The sequence below is a fragment of the Muntiacus reevesi genome, chromosome 3 (genome assembly GCF_963930625.1).
Source record: "Muntiacus reevesi chromosome 3, mMunRee1.1, whole genome shotgun sequence".
NCBI lineage: Eukaryota > Metazoa > Chordata > Mammalia > Artiodactyla > Cervidae > Muntiacus > Muntiacus reevesi.
The window spans coordinates 239,527,990-239,550,345 of record NC_089251.1 but is presented as its reverse complement, the minus strand read 5'-3'; the positions used below and the strand labels follow the sequence as shown (position 1 = coordinate 239,550,345).

The window sequence follows — 22,356 nt, the reverse complement described above, 5'->3', positions numbered from 1 at the left end:
AGGAGTTTAAATATACTATTCAACAGCTATGTTATAGAGAAAACATCAGGAGCTTGTCCTGGAAAATAAAGATGTCATGCAGAATGCCAACAATATTAGTTTAATGTTTGTGACTGAATAACACTTTCATGAAAAGCCTGCTAGCTGGTGAAAATGAATGAAAGCAGAATTTGTATTTTCATTAGAAAACTGTGAATGGAAACAAACCAAAAGTGTATTTCCAAATACTCCTTAGAGCAAAAGAAATGGTTTTGATATTCATGCTTAAACATCAACCTTGTATAAATACTTTGCTTTTATTTGCAGATGTCTTACTCCCTAACCTCTCACTGGTTTTAGAAAAATCTGTATGAGTAAAATAGTAAGAAATCTTGAAGTCACTGAATTATGAGGTTATATATTTGTGAATTCTATCAGCTTGAGAATGGGTTAAAAAAGGAAGACATCTGAAAACTGAGTCCCATGCAGCACTCATGCTATCTCTTGCTCTTTTATTTATCTGAAGTTAACATAATTACCAATTTTAGACCCAACTGGTCAAATTGCATCAGTTCGAATGCGTCATAGTTTAGCTTCTATGCGGAAAGCTTGATGTTACAGGACGCAAACCATGTAGCCTGTTACTGCAAATGCCTCATGCAAAAACTTGTTAAACTCAAAGGCTGATTTAGAACTGCTCATTTTAAAGAAAACAACTAGAAAAAGCAAAGAATCAAATCCATCCAAAACATGATGTACTGATTCTTGCTTTTTTACAAACATTTGCAATAAGTGAAAAGCAACAAGGCTTACGCACAAAAGCTGTGACTGTACCACTAATGCTGCTGAAGTCAGCCTCGGTGTTTAACCTAGCTCTCACCTGGAATGACTGAAATTGTTTTCAATGCTCGGAGAACTCTGAAGGTTCTCAACGCTGAGACATTGCCCAGGTCCACAAACTCTGTCACATATCTGTAATGGGGAGTTCACACACAAACACAATAACAGAACACAAGAAAAGTTGGAGATATAAGGGGCCTACCACCTTATACCAGTTTCTTCTTACCTGGGATTACAGAAATAGTTTTCAAAGCTCTCAAGACTCTGAAAGTTCGAAGAGCTGAAACATTGCCTAGGTTTACAAATTCTGTTACATACCTGTAGAATTAAATCAGAGTTATTCAAAATTTAGGGAAATCTAAGTTGGTCTTTCAAGACCTTTTCAACTTCAATGAGTGTTGCCATCATATCTCCCAATTAAGAGGAAAATGGCATTGTTGTTGATCATAATCTCTATTACTTGGGAAACATTTTATTGCTTTATGGCACTAATTGAAATCAAAGTCATGTAATTTACTATGATAGTCCCTAATTTCTCCAAAGTGCATAATTTGATCAGAAGAAAAAATATCCTAAATTCACAGGATAACCAAGAAACATGCTTGCTCTGTTAAGGGAAGCCACCAAGGAGAAATACAGTATAGGCTTCCACTAATGATTTAGTCTTCCTGGACAGAAAATGTATTAAGGTACTTACGCAAAAGTAATGACTGTGAAATCCAACCAATTCCATGGGTCCCGTAGAAATGTGAAATCTTCTAAACAAAAGCCCCTTGCAAGTATTTTTATAAGTGATTCAAAAGTATAAATTCCTGTAAAGGTGTACCTGAGAGAAAATAGCCAAGCCCACATTAAAGATCCTGAAGGTAATTTACAGGTAAACATATTAAAGGAGAAAAACAACAAATAAAAATTAGAAGGTTCTATATAGGTCTATATTGGTCTTTCCATGATTTAGACCATAGGTAGGGCTTAAGGGAAAAAAAAAGAAACATTACATACTGAAAGACATTCTCATTGACTATATATGAGTATTGTACTTGCTTGCATTAATTAATTTGAAGGCCCAAATAATATGATTCTACACATATTAAATTAAATACACTGGTCTTGTTCTAATTTAAGCAAGTAGTTACTAATACAAAAATAAATGAAGACTTTTTTGCTTAATAAAGTGTGCATCATTAAGAGCCATGAAATATAAACTAATAAATCATAGAAAAGTGAGGAAAAGAACATAAAACTATGTATAAATTTATCATCAGATACTAGTAATCAGTGATGATCTTGAAAAGAGTGTAAGACTCACAAGGAAGATTAAGGGTTATACATATCGGCAGTCAAATCAATGCAGTATCTGAGTAACTGCATGAGCCAGTGCAAGCTTTGTACTACAGAAAATCAGTGGTTGAAATAAACTTGAGTCATTGTGTAACTGGTTTAGAGTAGCCAGTACAATTTGCTGAAGAAACTGATGAGGTTCAAGATGATAGAAGCACAATTCAAAACAGAAAGGGACAACAATATTGCAAGATTTTAAAAAAATCTTCTACTTACTCCACATTCTTTGTCCAGTCTGGAGGGTTACTCATGGTCATAAATACACAGTTGGTAAGAATAGTGCACATAATGAGCACATTGAATAAAGTAGAAGAATACCGTCAAGGAAGACAAAGGTCAATGCAAACCTTCACTTTCATACACCATTATGTCTTTTAGCATTTTGAAGTTTAGAACTTTCATGACCCTATGATTTTATTATTGAGCTTGCTTTTTTCATTTCCGTAATTTTAGCAACTCCATACTCAAGTCATGTCAGGCCACGCCATGAACTACTTTGAGGCTATTTATGTCATTTTGGTATTGAAAAAGATTAAACACAAAAAAATTAGTGCACTGGTAAATAATTCATCAATTTGTTTTTCTTTAATGACTCAATGGCTAAAGTGCAAGCTCAGCACGTATGAAGACTCTGACAAAAATTCAAAAGGAGATTTCAAGTAACAGTCATTCCTCATTATCTGTAGGGGATTAATTCCAGGACCCACAGTAGATACCAGAATCCAAGGACACTCAGGTTTCAAGGCCCCTCTGTCTCCATGGGTTCTGTCTCCCAGATTCAAACCATGGATCTTGAATACTGTACACCATCTACTATTGGTTGAATCTGTAGATATAGAACCCACAGATAAGAAATCCGCAGATGGGGAGAGCCAACTGTAACTGAATGTATTAGAATCCATCCTAAGGATAACCTGGTTCAAATATTCTTAATAAAATTCTAAGTGGAGTATATAATACATGTGATTGCTCATTAAATTCCAAATAGTAAAAAAAAAAAAAAAAGATGACTGGTGTTAGTATTGGCATTTCGTGGGTTTGCAACTGTGGCCAAATTGCTTATTTATTTCCCTAAGCCTTGGTTCATTTTGCTATACTAGGGAAAAAGAAAAACCATTTCATAGGATTGCTGTCAGGATCAAATTAGTTAAAATATATTAAATCTCTGGCAACTTAATGTGCCTTATATGGTAGATAATCAATAAATTACTTTCCTAATTTCCTAAATCATAGAGAACACTACTTACGACAAATATCTGATTTTTCTCATTCTATCCCACTTTGCCCATGTGTGCAGAGATAGCCAATGCCCTTCACCCTCCTCTGTGTTGAAAAACAGCAACAAAAAAATTCTTTAAGGAAACACTCGGTGGCCAACTATTTGAAATAACTTTCTTTCATAGTTAATAAAAAGCACAAGAGGGATTCAGTTGTAGTTTTGTAAAACAAGAGCTTTATCAAGGTACATTTAGAAAATGGATAAAAATTCCAGAATGAACAAATGCTATTAATGTCCCATCTCACTCTGCTTTTAATAATAAATCTTCATATCACTTACACATAGCAAAATATCAGCACGATTTTAAGTGCAGTAAAATTGAATAGCGTTGTGTTGCCAATGTGTTGTGTTATGTATTGTCTTAATGTATAAAAGATGTTTCTTTGCACCTTCAACTGACTTTAGTCAACGTAATCACTGATTTTTCATTTTGACTTGCAGTGATTCAGGGCACATGCTTAATTCTCAGCTTGTTCAAGTGTGTTCACATGAAAACACTCATAAGTGAATGATGTGGATCAGCCACGTGAGGGCACTACAACCTAGAGAACACAGAAAAACACCAGTTCAAAGAAGAAATATTTTTTCTTTCTTGCTAGAAAGAAACAAAAAATAAGATAAAGATGACTTCATCATTAGTGTATAAAACCAGCGGATCCTCTGTGTCTGTTAGGTTACTGGCCCTACTGAAGGGGGCAGCAGAGGATGAGATGGCTAGATATCACTGACTCAATGCACAGGAATCTGAGCAAATTCCAGGGGATAGTGGATGGCAGAGGAGCCTGGACGGCTACAGTCCATGAGGTCACAAAGAACCAAACATGACTTAGCGACTGAACAATAACAACCGACTGTAGAAAACAACCCCTTGGCAGATTGGCATCATTCAAAATACATAGTTCCCAGGCTCAGAAATGCTCAACACAGTCATAATATTTCTCCACTTCACTGTCCCCACTACCCTACAAAGATAATTCTGAATATTCTCCACTCTTCTTTGATCTCCAATCTTCTTCCTTCTCTACCCATTTCAAACTCATGACCTTATTTCCTATCTTATTGAGAGAAGAGATAGCATCAGAAGGTCATATCTTTACTTCCTAACCCCAAATTGACAAGCTCTCTGTATTGAGGTTCTCTCCTCCTTCCCATTTCAATGGAGGGAGTTGTCAACTCCTCTACCCAAACTCTGGACACCTTCCACCTTTCCAGAACACTTCAGCAATCTCTTATCTCTTTCTCCTCTTATCTTTAATATCTCCATTAGTAACTCTATCTGCTCTTACGATCAACACAAACTTGCTTAATTCTCTCCTACATTTTTGGCATAAAAGAGAATACTGGAATATAGCCCACAATCCTCTAACCACTTATAGACTTCTCTTTTCCAATTTCACAGTCAAGCTTCTTAGAATAGATGTTTATCTTTACTTTCCTTCATTTATCTACCACATCTTCAGCCTACCAGTTTTCTTCCTAAATATGACAAACATCTTCATGTTGTGTAACTGAAAACAAAAGGATAATTTTGAGTTCTTGTCTGACTTGCTCTCTCAATAGAGTTTGACAAGCCTGATTCTTCCCCCTTTTAATTATGTTCTCTTACTTTTGCTTTCATGAGATCCTAATCCTTTGATTTTTTATGCTTCATGGGCAACAATTTTTTAATATCCTTTGAAATGTTATATTTCCCTTTTTAAAAAGGACAGAGGATATCCAAGACATTTTCACTCTCTTGCTATATTTATTCTAGTAGAGCTCATTAACACACATAGCTCCAAGTATATTTACATACCCACTGATCTCAAGTATTTTTCTCCAGACTAGCCCTCTCTAGCTGGTAAAGTGTCTGCCTGCAATGCGGGAGGCCTGGGTTCGATCCCTGGATCAGGAAGATCTCCTGGAGAAGGAAATGGCAAACCACTCCAGCACTCTTGCCTGAAAAATCCCGTGGAGGAGCCTGGTAGGCTCTAGTTCAGGGGGTCACAAAGAGTTGGACATGACTGAGCTACTTCACTTTAGCCCTCTCTTCTGAACTCAGTAATCCATATTACCCAATTCCATATTACATCTGCACTTACATGCACTTCTTTCATTGACACTTCAAGTTTTTTTGAGTTCTAAAACTAAACTAAAAATGTTTTAATCCTATCCCTCTTCTCCTCTCAAATACTGCTCCTTTGACATCTCTGTATCACAATGTCTCATGATTTAGCCAGGAAGAATGCGACATTTGGTCACCTGATGTGAAGAACTGATTCATTGGAAAAGACCCTGATGCTGGGGAAGATTGAAGGCAGGAGAAGGGGATAACAGAGGATGAGATGGTTGGATGGCATCACCGACTCCATGGACATGAGTTTGAGCGAGCTTTGGGAGTTGGTGATGGACAGGGAAGCCCGGCGTGATGCAGCCACAGGGTTGCCAAGAATAGGACATGACTGAGTGACTGAACTGACTGACTGACTCAGCCAGGAACCTAGGAGCCATCTTGCATTTTTCTCTTCCCTGAACATCCACATTCAACTTAACACTAAATATTATCAATTCTACCTGCTATGCCTGGATTCAGTGCACTTTTCCCACAATCCTCATAATACTACCTAGTCTCAGTATCCATCAAATCTAATGTAAATTACTGTAATTTCACCCGAGCTGTTCTTTCTGAACCCATGCTTGACTCTATTCAATCCTTTCTGCACACTTTACCAAAATGACCATTGTAAATCTAATTTGGATCATTTCAATAGCTTTCCACTACCTTAGGATGATGATCAAATATCTTAACAAACAAAGAGTGAAGAGTCTAGGAGGTCTAATTCTTGTTCCCCCTTGTCAGGAAGAATTTAACAAGAGGCTTCCTGTGTGCTGCTTTGGATCTCTCAGGAACCCTCTGGCCCTTATTGATTCCTGAATATTCAGGAATTAAGAGGAGAGGCTCGCCTTTCCCGGGGCTGAGGAATCCAGGCATTTCTCATTACAGTGATAAGTACCCTCTTCCTTTTTATGAGCCATGCGGTAAAAGGTGATTGTTTGCAACTCTCTCTTTAATAGGGATCATCTTATGTTTTGTAAGTCTGGAATTTTAATCTTTATCTTTGCTGAGAATAACTACAGTATATATGCCCACGCCATGTTGATTAAAACACCTTTGCTCCATCAGAGCTTTGGTCCCCGTGCCTTTCTTTCTTTCTTTCTATTCTTTCTGTCTTTCTCTCTCTCTTTCTGGCTAATTCCTTGGAGCACGGAGGCCCGCTGAGCTCACTTTCTGGCCCGGGCTTCTAAGAAGACCCTCTGGAGAAGGCGCACCGCGCCTTCACCCACTCGAGAGGGCGCCTGGTGCCTCCGCGCAGCAGCGCGAGCCCTAAGAACAGGGCTCTATTGGCTTTCCGCGTAAACCAGGGCATATCAGCCTCTTTCTCTCTCTTACTCTCCGGACCACCAGTCCATTGAAGGACAAACACACCCTAAATTTAGCTTCCTTAGTCCTCATTTCACTTTCCCAAGTCTGATACTATTGCAATTGTTTTAGGTCATGGAATGAAGCAAGCTCTCTTTCAAGTCAGGATCTTAACAAAAGTCACCTCTTTCCCCTGAATATGCTGTTTACCTCACGTTAGCCAACTCAAACTTTTCCTCCAGCACTCAGATCAGAAGTTATTTTCAGTAAAACCTGTCCACAATAGCACCTTTCCTGATTAGGTCTATCAGAAATATATCCTTGTAGCATCAGATGCTATTCTTCCAATGCCTAAAGGATTTTTTTTCCACTAGATGGTCAACTTCATGAGGGCCAACTTCATGAGGGCCAACTTCATGTCTATATTGTTCACCACCACATACCCTTGCCATTTTGTAGGGTCAGTTGACTATTGAATGATGTTAGTTTGGAACTTTGTTTACTACTAAGTGAAGTACATTTTTCCTTTTTAGTGATATATTTATAAATATGGATCAAAAATACAGCATGAAATTTGTTTCCACGTATATCAAATGCACAGGTTTCTACATTCTTTTGAACGAGAGAACACTGGATAAATAAAAACTGGAAATAAAAAGGCTCATGAGATTTATGTCACATGATAGATTGAGTCATGGTTTTATGTCCCTTAAAAAATTTACCCCTTATAATGATAAAATTTAAGTATATATAATAAAGTAAAATATATATTTCAACTTTAATAAATAGAGTAGATATTACCCAGTAAGTCAAAATGAATAAGTTATTACACTCAAATTAGTGTTTTTCACATTGAATGACTATCATTTTAATTTAAAAAATACGTTTAACTTAACAGTCCTGACAAATGATCAGAAAGGAAACCAAATAAAACTATTTTCCTTTTAAATCAAATAAGAGATAACTAGAGTCAGATTTTTATGCTTTTAGTTTAATAGATAATCTCCAAATGGAGAGTTTCAAAATCCATTGCTTTTTAAAATCACTATAAATTTATTTTATCAGTCTCATACCTGGAGTCTCATACCTTTAAGATACCTGGAGTCTGGTGAGTGATTGAAATAGTAGGGTTTCATATAATGATAACAAATATGAAAAAAAAAGTATAGACATGGTATTGGTGATACCATGCACTGAAAAATTATAGAAATTCCATGTCAAGGCAGATTTCAAGGGACCAGAACTAGTAACAAAATGCATATGCTGTTGTTGTTGTTTAGTCATTAAGTCGTGTCCAACTCTTTTGCAAGTCCATGGACTGTAGCCCACCATGCTCTTCTGTCCACCGAATTTCCCAGGCAAGAATACTAGAATAGGGTACCATTTCCTTCTCTGGGGAATCTTCCTGACTCAGGGATTAAACCCTTGTCTCTTACATTGGCAAGTGGGTTACTACTGCGCGACCAGGGAAGCCCAAAATGCATGTATTCATTTTCTAAATATATAGCACATAAAGTACATTTTTTCAGAAGAACAATGAATCCTAGAATAGTATTTCCTTATGAGGCTTTGTATATAAATAAAAATAGAGGCAGGGTAACCTCATATAATATCAAGAAAAAAAGGATTTTTTAAATCTATTGATTTCTTCTATACCAGGTATTCATAAAAATGTGTTAACATTTTGATTGGTAGTAACCTGTCAGTTGGAAAGTCTAAAATATCCCCTGCGTGTATGATGAGGAAAGACTTCTTCATATTCATATTGAAAGTGCTTTACATAACCTTTGACCTGGGAACTAGATGATTAAAGTACTGGCATGCCTACCCCTATATCCACGTGGGTAGGATGAAGCGGCATGAGTTTTAAAGCAATGAACTCTGGATCAGATGCATCCTTTACCAATCACATGGGCTTCAGCAAGTTAATTGTTTAAGCCTCACTATTCTTATGCAAATACAGATAATACCAATACTTTTCTTAGTGAATAGTTATCTTTATTACTATTAATCATTTGTCTATTAAATATAAAAACATAGGGCATTTCTTTGTTTTCTTAAGGAAGGGAAAGACATTGTTTTGTTCAAGGATTTTGTAATAAAACATAATATCCAGAGAAGTTGCAGAGACATTTTTTACTTAAAATGTATATGAACTAGAGGCAGAAGATAGTTTTATCTAAGAGATTTCTAACATAGAGAATTTAAGCAAAGTAAGATAGGCCTCTTTCTACCTATTCATTCATATTTGCAAGGCAGCAGAAATGTCAACTAAATGTCACATATATACTGTTAACTCTTGGGTTGTTTAATTTTGTTATTAACAAATTCCTAATTATGTGATAACATGTGGTAACTTTTGAGCATTGAAAGCCGGAGAAACAGAAATAGTAAGTTGTTCACCCTCCTTTCCCACAGACTTATATAACATTTGTACGGAAAACTATGTTTTTTATTTCTAATAGATACCATATAATTTTGGGATGAACTAAAAAGCTCACTTCCTATTTAATGAATTAGTAAGTTGGAGCCACTGAAAACAACCTTTGAGATACACAGAAATACAGGTAGATAAATTATGTACCCCTAATACATAATTTATACCTGAGGGTTTAGAAATCTGTTAGATAGAAACTGCAGTTCTGTTATATAGAAACTGCAAAGCATACTAGGCTGATAATCAAAGACTTAGTCTGAAGTTTTGGCCTTGCCACTTACATAAAATGTAGTCTTATAAAACAGTGACTAAACATGTCTGGGCCTCAATGAACTCATCTGCAAAGTGAGATTGTGGTCGGGACTGACCACATTATGTTTCCGTCACTCAACAGCTTCTAACTCTGGTGCTGTATAAATATTCTGTTTGCAAAATCAAGCCTCAAGAGACCGGAGATTTGTACAGAATTTGTTTGTGGAATTCCTTAAATAATATGAGACTGTTTCTTTGCTAATCTTGCAGCACTTGCTCCTAGAATTGTAGCTAGCACTACCAAGAATAGCTGTCCTAGCTACAAGCTAGGTTGTAGCTATGTAGCTTGTTCTATCAAGTTCCTACCAAGTGCTGGATCAACCCTGAATATTCACTGGAAGAACTGATGCTGAAGCTGAAGCTCCAATTCTGTGGTCACCAGATACAAAGAGCCAACTCATTGGAAAAAGACCCTGATGCTGGGAAAGACTGAGGGCAGGAGGAGAAGGGGGCGACAAAGGACGAGGTGATTGGATGGCATCATCAACTCAATGGACATAAGCTTGAGCAAACTCAGGGAGATAGTCAAGGACAGGCAGCCCATAGAGTTGCAAAGAGTCAGACATAACTGAGAAACTGAACAACAACCAAGTGCTGGTCACAGTGTCAGGTGTTTATAGTTATTATTATTAATGTTTAAATTATGATCACAACATATGGATGGACAAAGTGAGATTCAAAACAGCTGGAGTAACTTGGACCAAGGTCATGAAGTCAATAAGTAAATCTCAGAGGTAGGGTTTGAATCCAGGTTTTCTGATTCCAAAATCTGTTTTTTATTTTCCTAACGTGTATGAATGATGGGCAGTTCTGCATTACTGTGTGATTTGGGGTGTCTTAGGTCTTTGTCATCACTTTAAATACCATCTGTATGGCGACATAATGATGACTACATCTCTCAAAGTTTTAACCTCCAGCCCAACCCTTTCCCAAACTCCAGACCTGCATTCCATTTAATACCTCAACTCCTCCACTGAGTGTCTAACAGGCTTCTCAAAAACAAATAAACAAACAAATGTTCAAATTCAAGCTCTTGATTTTACCCAGCATCTCTCTCCACCTAATGTTGTCTGTCCCAAGCTCAAGGAGCTACACTTTTCTTTCTTGACCATACTAAAGACCTAGAGTCCTCCTTAGTTCTGCTCATTCCCTCACACCCCACATCCAATTAATCAGCACATCCTTTCAGCTTTTCTGAACACAACTGAATTTGATGACATTTGCTACCCTCATCGTTTCCACCAAAGCCACCAGCATCCTCTGCCTTCATAAAGGCAATAAACCCCCAATCTATTTTCTTACTTTCACCCTTTCCCTTGAGGCAATCTGTTCCCTACACAGCAGCCAGAGCGATCTTTTTCAAATCTGACTCAGGTGATGACATTCTTTTGCTGCAAACCCTCCAGTCTTCTCTCTCCACCTCATTCAGGGTAGACTGGGTGTCTTATCAACCACCTACTGTCAGCCCTGACCTCCACTCTCAATGACCTCACCCCCTTCTACTCTCTGCCTTTCCCACTCTCCTCCAGGCACTCTGAGCTCCTGGTTGATTCTCGAACACAACATGTACACTTCCACCTTCATCCTTTGCCTTCATATTTGCTATTCACCTTTCTCCTTAGAGTTCCACGTTGCACTTCCTCACTTCCTTTGGCTCTTTACTCAAATGCTATCTTTTCAGAGAGGACTTCCCTGATCATACAATTTAAAATAGTACCCCACCACTCTTCTCTTTTTATACAGCTTTATTTTTGTTAATAGCATTTATCACTAGCTGACACTAGCTAAATTGTGTGTATTATCTCTCTCCTCTCAAACACACACATACACATGGATATAGCTACTTGAGAGCAAGGACTAGCAGGTTCTATGTTGCATCACAGTGTCTAGAAGAACATTTGCCACACAGTAGGTACTTAGTAAATATTTGCAAATGAACAAATGAATAACAAATGCAAAGTGAAGGAGGGTGTGCATATTAAGTTAAAATAATAAAAAATTGACATGTAACACACTGAAAATTCTGATAGGAAATTTTAGGAATATGGATAAATTTTTACTTGTTTACTATCTAGAAAACATAACCATATTTTATTTAACTATCAAAACAAGATAATAGGCACATCAAAAGCATTTTCAGTTTTCAAAATATACTCTGGCAAAAATAGAGTAAGCGTAAGATTTTTCTGCCAAAATCAAGACACAAAGCTGATTTGATATGCAAGAATGCCTAATGAAGATAACAGCTCCTTAAGAAATAAGTCAAGGTTTTCATTGGAAATAGAGATACCAGTCAAGGTTGAAAATGCCAATTTTTTTTTTTTTTTTACTGTGAATGACCATTTTATGGAATATAAACTAATGATAATAAAAACACAATGCCCTCTTAACTGTGCCTAAAATGCAGATAGCAACTTCAAGCATTTTTATCTTATAGCAAAGGGCACTTAAAATTAGAAAACCAGGATTTGAGCTTAGGATGTGCATTGTGAGGAATAAGACAAAGTCACTGAGAAAGTTACCTGCCAACTGTAGAGTATTATTTACAGCAAAGTTTGATGGTAAAGCATCTGCCTGCAATTCGGGAGACCCAGGTTCAATCCCTGGGTCGGGAAGATCCCCTGGAGAAGGAAATGGCCACCCACTCCAGTACTCTTGCCTGGAAAATTCCATGGACAGAGGAGCCTGGTAGGCTACAGTCCATGTGGTCGCAAAGTCAGACACGACTGAGCGACTTCACTTTCACTTTCACAGTCAAGTGTGCATTATCACCAAAATACCAAAGAATGTGTCTATCTTCTCTTATATCTCTACTCCAAGGTAAGATAGCTGAGATAGAATAGTTTAATTCAGGCAATCAGAGCTTTTTAAAAAATCTACTTTTCCTGCATTAGAAGAAATGTGTAGCTCCATGCCATTTGTAAGGTTCTAGGAGAGTCAAACATTCAGTTCAGCAAATCTGATTTACCTGACTGCCTTCACATTTCAACTTACACCACTGCAGATCTAACAACTGTGCCCCTTGAAGGTTTTCTTTCTTCTGGGAAGTAAGTGCTAACTTTCAAGTTCTTCAAGTTCAAATAGTATCTTGATTCCTAAAGAGACTCCACCATACACTTGGTTTTCAACACCCAGAGTCTCTGATCAGAACTTCTAAAACTACTCTCATCCTCTTCCACTGGAAGTCTCTTTTCCCAGAAGGCTTTATGTTAAGATTCCTGGGTCTTCTAACCTTCTAGAATATTTTGGAGTGGCGATGATAAAATAGCTTTCATGAAATTTTCAAAAAAATATGCTATCTCCCCACAAAAGTTTTAAAACAATAATAACAACAACAATCCTGCCTTTTTTCTTTAATACTGAGCTTTCTTAATGTTATTTCTTCATTCATATTGAAGGCAAAATAGATTTTTCTGACCTCTTCAAAACTTCCATTTTGTCACTTGTTTTGCATCTAATAATTTATCTTCTTGATACATTTGTCACTTACTTCTTCAACACATATTATCCTGGTATTTACTATAAACAGAGCAATGGGCTAAGTCTGAATTTTTTGACATGACTTCATGTATAAATTGCAATTACATAGGGATGAACAATTATTTTTAGATACAATGAATAATTTATGGAAAGATTTATTCAGAGCACAGATTTTAACTACTCAAACATCATAATGGACCATAATTTATAGCTCATGAGACTCAAATCTAAATCTCAACTCTATTATTCATTCCTAAAGCCAACTCAAAGACATTTTTTATTCCTGTAAAATGTCTCTTTTATTTGAATAGCAGAAGTAAGGGATCATTATTGTTTAAAAAAACTCATAGAAAATTATTAAATCTTAAAACATAAATATGAAATTAAAATATGTCTATGCAAAACCTGGGGGTAATGGAGAGGAATGACCTAGAGGTTAAAAGGAAACTGAATTCCAGAATGCCGCGCTTCTACAGACATTGGCCACATCGCCAGGCAAGTCTGGGGACAGGATTTACAGCCCAACACCCAGAACTGAGATGAGTTCCCTGAATCCAGTTTATTCTATCTCCTGAATTCCTTATCGAATTCCCTGCCATATCAGATTGAATTATTTTCTAGGCCTGCTAGGGAAAGTAAGCTTTTACACTGCAAGTCTTGAAGCAGGCCCCGGACTGACCATGTTGTAAATCAAAGGCGATGACTCTTTCTAATTAGGAAACAAAATTTAAAGTTGTCCTGTCTGAGACTTTGCTTAAGTTTCAGTTTCCCCTTCCTTACCTCTGGCTCCTGACGTGTATCAGTTCCTGATCCCAAGGCTTCTGTGTTCCTCCTGTCAATGTCCCTGACTGACATTGCTCCCGTCTTCCAAAGCTTTGCCTCCTTGGTCTTTCCAGCCCTAGCTGTCAGTCAAACCACTGTCCCTAGTCTGGAAGAAAACGTGTCATTTACAACTACTCCATTTAACTTAGATCAAATCACTATCTCCCACCACGGTGTCATCAATTCCTTTTCTAGGAAGTAGTACTTCATAAGGAGAATAAAGAATGAAAGGAGAATGTATGTGGGAAGAGAGAGCTGCAGCAGGACCTGTGAGCTGAATAAAACACAGAAACAAGTGACCAAAAAACAAAAGAAAAATAAAACAGAAAATCAATGCAAATGACACTTGGGAAAAGAACTGGAAGAAATAATTAAAAGACTAATGCATACACAGTCATATCACAATTATAAACATTTGCAACTCAAAGCTTTCAAATACTAAAGTGAAAAGCAGAAAGTAGTAAAAATTAAGATCAAAAAGAAATAAAATTGTATAATTCAGAATATGCAGATATATTCCAAATGTAAAAGTAGTAGAGAAAATTAGTTCACAGAGTTTACTCATTACATAACCTTGTAAAATTTGAAGACTTATAAAAGGAGAGCCTGGTAACACTGTCAAAGTTAATGAAGAAGTCTTGGATGTAGTAGGCAATTCAGAAGGGAGCAAAGGAAGAAAGAAATAAGTAGTGAGTCAAGGAGAGAAGAAATACTTAGAATATGGGGAAAAGTGGTTCACTTACCTATGATCCCATTTGGCAATAACACTAAACTGTTGAGTAAGAGGGAAAAAAGAAAGAGCATATAGTGTTGCCAACCACATACATTTTTGAAAAATTCTCAACTCAATAAGTTAGTCAAAGAGTAAAATCATAAAAGTGACTATTTGAAAAAAGGATATGAATGTACCAAAATCTTAATAGCTAATTTTCTAATAGGGTTGAAGGGAGTTAAAATGTACAGGGCAGGAGTGGCACTGAATCGAGAGATTGCTTTCCCTTTATTCAATACTATAAATGTCTGAAAAAGAAAACAAACACATAAAACAGAATTTAGAAATGCAATATTAAAACTAAGAACAATTTAAGAAAAAAGTGATACAATTTTTTAGAAATATGATTTTATAAAATAATAATATACTAACTACCAACATATGACATGATGCTATGTGTTTTCTCTTTCTGAATGCTATAAACTCCCCTAATTTGGTGAGAGACATGAGGATTTAAAGAACATAAAGAAAATGTACAGTCATTACCATAGAAATACTTAGCATCATCATCAAGTTTTAATATCAGTATTATCAAAATGTATTTATAATTCACAAAGAGCTCAAGAATGAGGCTTTGATTACTTTTTCAGTTTGATAAAAGCCATCTCACAGGAACTTCAGTGTTTTCTGGAGGTGCTATTTAATCAAATGCTTTTAGGGGGCGCTTAGAAGTCACCTGCTTTTATTTCTTCTTGAGGGAAGCATGGAATAGGCAAAATTTATGGTGTGAAGGAATAAACCTGCTGAAGATCAAAGTACCTTATGTAGAGCTAGATATTGTAAAGAAGACTTTGGATACTACTTCTGGAAATATTGTTTTTAATGCATAAAAAATAAACTCCTTGTCTTTACTTTCTGCTTCACCACACTGTAAGGTGAGCAGACTTTTGCCCTTCCTCATTTCCCTCACTGCAAGATGCTCTTAAGCTCTCTGCCTGTCCCGGCCGTAGGTTCAAATAAGTGCTTCCCAAAGACTAGGACAATGGGGCCATTGCATGGTCAAGCCCATTACTACCATAGTGATACTTCAGACAGAGGGGAGATGGCACAACATTCTTCACCTAACATGCCTGGCACTAGCCCAGAAGCAATTAGGAAGTAGAGGAAATAAAGGCAACTTGACTAAGAACTCACTTTCTTATTGATATAATAGGGATCCAGATCCTCCAGCGGCTCTGACACCATCTCTGGAGGAATGTCTCCATAAATAAATGGAAGGGATTTTCCCGCTTCCAAGTCACTATTTGGCTTTGGGCCACTTTCATCATCCTCATCCTTGCGCTCTGGCTTGGGTCTCTTGGCTTTCTCTTCTGCAATGCGTTGTTCAATAGCAGCAAGGGATTCCCTGGTAAAGAAGCGGAAGCTGTCAGGTCCTGGAGGTACCAGCACTGACTGTGCCATCTTTTCATCCTGCTCCTTTAATCACTGTCTGGTTCCTTGCATAAGAAAGTGCTATGGAAACAACAGAGAGAGAGAGAAAGACAGAGAGGGAAAAAAAGCAATGGTCATTAGGATAAAAGGGCAATGACATGATACTGAGGTGACATAAATACAAACGAAGCTATCTGTAACATTTTACTAAGGAAGCTGCACTTGGCATTCAGGGGATTCGCCTGCATACATTCATCTGCTTGCATAGAGATCTATCTTTCACATTCAGTAGGTGTCTATGAGGTAATCTAATCTCCCACTCCCAAAATGTTTTAAGTGAAAATGTCCAACTCGGAGCTCAGAAATGGAGGATACTGGTTTATGCTTGCTGCTTCACTTGTGTGAATTATTTTGGCAGCCATCTTTTTCAGCATCCTTTCTGAAAAAAGAAATATTTCAGAGATCCATAATAAGAGATGAATAATCACTCAAAATTGTAGAACTGGGGTGTGTGAAGATCTTGCTCCATTTTTTTCCCATGTTCCTTTTGCCCCACTCTCCACCTTAAAGAGCTGATTCGGAAATCAATGCACCTGGTAAAGAGCTCTGGAAATCCTGAAATGCCAGGCTGTGGAAACCTAGGTAGATTCTGCTTGAAAGCAAGGAGCGGGAAGGAGCAGGGGATGCCCGGTTGTATTTGGAATTGCTCGGAAGCTACACAGGAAGGGACCTGGCTCCTGCCAAAGCAGGCAGGAAGTCACCCACGTCAGAGGTCTGGAGCTTGGACCCCCTGGTTGAGCACCTGCTGCTAGCTAGTGTAATTGCTTCTTAAATTAACAAATTTGCAGTACCTTAGGAAATGCTGTAGAGATAGCTCATTTTCTCAAATGGTGCCCATTTCTTAAAAATCCACACAGCAGATTTGGACTTGAAAAAATAATAAGTTGAAGATAGTTTATTTTTAACATGAGCTCCATTTATTTTGGTTTTTGTGGTAACATAAATGTGGTTTTACTGTATTCTAACCATATTTTACTGGGCTATGGGCTAGCATATCTAACTTAAGTGAGCACACCAATCATTTCAAATGTTATCTCTGAATCAGTGGCAAGAGTTTCTATGCTTTCTGAAATAATATAACCAAAATCTTGACTCCTGAATGCCACCTATATACAATCACTTCTCTATTTTCCTTCTTTGTAAAATATCAGTCTATTTTAACCCTTATTCTACAGGAATGAGCATTACCATTTAATTATAAGAGGTGCATTATCTAAGAGTAAAATTCATTCATATCCAGGTCACTTCTGCAGCATATGTCAGATCAAATAGGGAAATCTAAAATAACAGAATTACTGCATCATTTCCACATTTTTTTTGAAGTAGACCAGGACCTTTCAGCCACCAGCTAGCAGAGTGCCCTCTCAGAATCACAGTGCCTCTAAAACATCCCTCATTTCCCTCACCCATCCCCAGAGACCCTCATGCCTAGCGACAGGCACAGGCATGAAGAAGGTCCCGGCACACTTCAGGGAGGAAACTGCCATGCCTGGATGCTCTAATAGAAGAGACATGCTAAAACATGCAGCCAGCAGCTTCAAAATGAAAGTGGTCCTCTGCAGATTCCCCCAGGATTCTACTGTAAAGGTAGAGAAGCATCACAGAAAATAAGCATAATAAGAATATTAAAACATTACCCCTGCAGAATCTTTTACACCCAGAGTTTAGGATTGATAAGCTGGCACCAAGAAGACTGCAGCTAAAATTCCATCATGCTTTTTTTGCTTTTTTTCATTTTTTTTTTTTTTTTAAATTCTCCTTCAAAGACCACACCTAACTTCCTGTGAAAGGATTCTGGTAACTGAAGTAAGACCAGGCATTTCCTGTGTGGGGACTACAAAATGGTATTATTATAGCTACCACTAGAGGGCAGAGGAGCTGTGAAGAGAGAGCCCTCAATGTACACTTAGAAGCGTGTTTGAAGCAGCTCAGAGCTCTTAGTAATGGAGCTCTGATCTTCTAAAGGCTTTTCTTAGAACGTTAAGACTTAGCCGGTTTCAATCACCACTTTTGTTAATGAAGAGTGCTTCTGTTCATGCTTTTTATTTGCTAAGCCAAAAGCCGAATGGATAAAAATAATTCAAAGTAAAAAGAAGGTAAATAATAAAGGGTTAAAAATAAAAACTTATAAAACAGCAATTATATTAATGAAAGTCTTACCTACATGGGATTTAACATTAACCTCAGCCCCAGAGTTTCTGAAATCCAATAAAGGCCTTTGCTACTTCAACTAAGAGCTATCTAATTTTCCCTAGAAATAAAATTAAACTAATGGGACACCAATCTTATTGTATCTCTAATTTAAGTGGATGAAAAGCAACCAGAAAAACCTGAAGGCCAAAAGGAGACTAAATTCCAGTAATTATATTAAAAACATAGTAAAGATTTGAGGGTTAATATGTGCCAGTCACTGACTGGGCTGAGTCTGCATATACTGTATCATTCCATCTCCCCACAATTCCATCAGATAAAGACTTCCATGATCCTTATTTGAAAATCTAAGAAAGGAAATACATCGAGGTTAGGAAAAGTTACCTCAAATCACACAGTCAGGATTCAGACTCAAAATCTGTGAGCTTTATTCAATTGTAAACAACACAAAAACCGAAATACCTGCTTATGTAAGTTAACCTAAAACAAAGATTAAATAAAATCAGTAAGAGGGAACAAGTATAATCAGAAACAGCCATAATTGTACTGCTAGTGGTAAAGAGCTCGCCTGCCAGTGTAGGAGACACGGGAGACTAGGGTTCAACCCTGGGTCTAGGAGATCCCCGGGGGTAGAAAATGGCAACCCACTCCAGTATTCTTGCCTGGAAAGTTCCACGGACACAGGAGCCTGGTGGGCTGTAGTCCACAGCATTTCAGACAGTCAGACACAACTGAGCAACTGACCACATCTACATTTTTTGCATATTTTCTGACTTCACCATTTTCATTAGAAAGGGTATTTTTTTTAAGTGTCAGACCTGTGATTTTCTTTTTTCAAACTTTAAACTTTTCACTTTATATTGGGGTATAGCTGATCCAACAATGTTGTGATGTGATAGTTTCAGGGTCACAGCAAAGGGGTTCACCCACACACACACATATCCACTCTCCCCCAAGCCTCCCTCCCATCCAAGCTGGCACATAACATTGAGTAGAGTTCCATATGCTATACAATAGGTTGGTTATCCATTTTGAATATAGTGTTGTATACATGACCTTCCCAAACTCCTTAACTATCCCTTCTGCTGGCAACCAAAAGTATATTTTCTAAGTCTGTGAGTCTTTTTCTTTTACTTCCGCAGGTAAGTTCATTTGTATCATTAGAAAAACTGTTTAAGATGGGCAAGAAGCAGATATTGCCAAAAAATAATTTTGTAATTCATTCTAGCAAGTCTCTTTTGGTAATAGAAGCAAAAAAAAAAAAAAAAAAAAAAGGAAAGTGAAGTCGCTCAGTCGTATCCGATTCTTTGCGATCCCATGGACTGTAATCTACCAGGCTTCTCAGTCCATGGGATTTTCCAGGCAAGAGTACTGGAAATGGGTTGCCATTTCCTTCTCCAGGGATCGAACCCAGGTCTCCTGCATTGCAGACCAGACACTTTACCCTCTTAACCACCAGGGAAGCCCCAGGATGGCTTAGGTAAGAGAAAGAAAGAAAGAAAGAAAAAAAAAAGAAGAAAAGATTAGGAGGAAGGATGGGGGGAGGAAAGTGGGGAGGGGGAGAAGGATGAGAGAAAAAAGAAAGAAAGAAAGGAAAAATAACATGGGAATTCACTGTCAAGGTTTGTTGTGTCTAAGGCTAGCTATAGGCATAAAATGCTTTGGAAGCCCAATTGATGTTACCAGAATCTAGTTACGCTATATATTTTGGCTCTAACTTCTATGGTGACAGCTTTTCACTCCTTACTATAGTAAGATGCTATAGCATCCCTGGCTTTCCAATCTCCCAGATTTAAACACAATAGGGACAAAGATCCAGAGAAAATCTCATTGCATCTCATTAGCTTCAGCTGGGTCACATGCTTATCCCGAAGCACTCACTCTGTCCAGGGAGATGCCATGCTTTGTGCTTTGATTGGCTTCTCCCAAGCCAATGCCTCATCCTGGAACTAGGAGGAGGTTCTGCTTGAAACCTATGAACAGTGAGGATTGTGGTGGGGGCATAGCAACATTGCTGAAATGCAGAGCTTGTGCACTATCACTGGAATAAAAGCGGGTCCATGCTGGTCAGCAAAGCAGACAAGCCAACAAGCATGCACACTAGTCACAGAGTGGTCATATTTGCAGTGTCTCAGTACTCAGGAGAGTAACTGTGTGTGTGTTTGTGTGGGTGTATACACACACATATATGCAGAGCACAAGGCGTATGTCTATACATATATATTTTCTAGCTGCATCATTTTCATTAGGAAAAGTTTCATTGTCTTCCCTGTATATTATTTTAAAAACTTAGAAACCAGGCAAGAAATTTAGATTACTTCCTCAAAGTAACTTGTCCTACCACAATAAAATATTTTACAAATCTCTATGATGAGCACTCACTTCATTTATCAAATGAACACAAGCATACTACAGAGATAGTTCAGGTTTGGTCCTAGACTACTGCAATAAAGTGAATATTACAATAAAATCAGTCACAGGAATTTTTTGGTTTCCCAGTGCATATACAAGTTATGTTTACATTATAATGTAAGTGTGCAATAGCTTTATGTCTTAAAAATGTACAGACCTTAATTTAAACTTAATTTATTGCTAAAAATTACTAAAAATTCTAATCATCTGAGCCTTCAGTGAGTCATTATCTTTTTGTAACAGTAACATCAAAGACCACTGATCATTGATCACCATAACAAATATAATAATAATAAAATGTTTGAAATATTTTGAAAATTACCAAATTTTCAAATGTGGTAATTCAAGTTACCAAATTACCAGTATGACACAGAGACAGGAAGTGACTAAAGACCGTTGGAAAAATGATGATGATAGACTTTCTCAGCAAACAGTTGCTGAAAACTTTTAATTTGTAAAAAACACAATAAAGCAAAGTGCAATTAAAAGAAAAACAAGATATGCCTATATCTGAATATTCTGGTCTTATTTTACAGATGTGCTCAACAATAGACTAGCTTGTTATACAAAAGATTCTATTAATAATTCAAAACGTAAACTAAGATGTAAAAAATTTACAAACTGTTTTGCCAAATATTTGGGGGGCAGTGATCAACATAGATAGTGCTTATTTTTTGCCAGGCATTATTTTAAGAACTATGCTGTTGTGTTGTTGAAGCATGTTACTCAGTTGTGTCTGACTCTTTGCAAACCCATGGACTGTAGCCTGGCAGGCTCCTCTGTCCATGGAATTCTCCAGGCAAGAATACTGGAGTGGGTTGCCATGCCCTTCTCCAGGGGATCTTCCTGACCCAGGGATTGAACCTGGGTCTCCTGCATTGCTGGTGAATTCTTTACCATCTGAACCACCAGAGAAGCCCAAGTGAAAGTGTTAGCCTCTCAGTCGTGTGTGACTCTTTGTGACCCCATGGACTGTATAGCCTGCCAGGCTCCTCTGTTCATGTAATTCTCCAGGCAAGAATATTGGACTGCCGGGAGCCAGCACACGAGATCCCACCCATGCCAAGGTCATGAGGGAGAAAACCTGACAGGGAAGGCGGATCAGGTTTTCAGGGTTTCCGAAAAGCTGCCTCTGGCGCTCACCTTAAAAATGGTATCTGTCTTTCTGATGCTTGCTTCAATAGACTACTCCCTAATTTCTGTGACACAGGCAGAAGGCCTTCCCCGATCTCTTTCCAAATAAGAATCAATTTTAGAACTTTAATCAGTAAGTTTCCCGGGTGGTGGTATCTTATGAGATTATCCAGGATGAAAGGAGTGTTTCAATTTAGACTCCTTTGCTGGCATTCTAGTTTGATTAGCAAATGCGTCTATGCCCTTAGTACTAATATGCATGACTGCTTATAATACCTTAATCATGAAACAGCATAAAGAACCTGATATATAAAGGCCCTAATAGACATAGAGCCCTTCAGGGTGTGAGGAAGCCCTATTAGAGAACACAAAGAAAATTATTCTAAAAGTGGTTATTGGGTTAACATTTGCTTGCTGTGTTTTTGCTCTTAATGTGCTAAGGTTGTGTTATGGAAACCATTGTTAATATAGTTATAGATCTAGAAAAATAAGAGCTTAGCCCTAGTGTGGTAACAATGAGATGGTTGTTAATTGTCAGCCAGGCGTGCTAGGCAGAGGCTGCCTCA

The 22,356-nt window shown here is 37.6% G+C and overlaps 1 protein-coding gene across 1 annotated transcript in view; it reads right to left on the bottom strand.

Moving 5' to 3' along the window:
• The window catches only part of LOC136165349 (sodium channel protein type 2 subunit alpha), an 86,753-nt gene extending 68,930 nt beyond the window's left edge, over nucleotides 1–17,823 (bottom strand). Inside the window, exons 1-6 of the mRNA XM_065931673.1 lie at nucleotides 17,731–17,823; nucleotides 15,797–16,114; nucleotides 14,793–14,910; nucleotides 2,377–2,467; nucleotides 1,517–1,645; nucleotides 860–951 (exon numbers count right to left, since the gene is read on the bottom strand). Coding sequence (XP_065787745.1) covers nucleotides 860–951; nucleotides 1,517–1,645; nucleotides 2,377–2,467; nucleotides 14,793–14,910; nucleotides 15,797–16,063 — 697 coding nt within the window. The 5' untranslated portion in view covers nucleotides 16,064–16,114; nucleotides 17,731–17,823. The remainder of the gene's footprint in view (nucleotides 1–859; nucleotides 952–1,516; nucleotides 1,646–2,376; nucleotides 2,468–14,792; nucleotides 14,911–15,796; nucleotides 16,115–17,730) is intronic.
• Nucleotides 17,824–22,356: the final 4,533 nt, after the last annotated feature.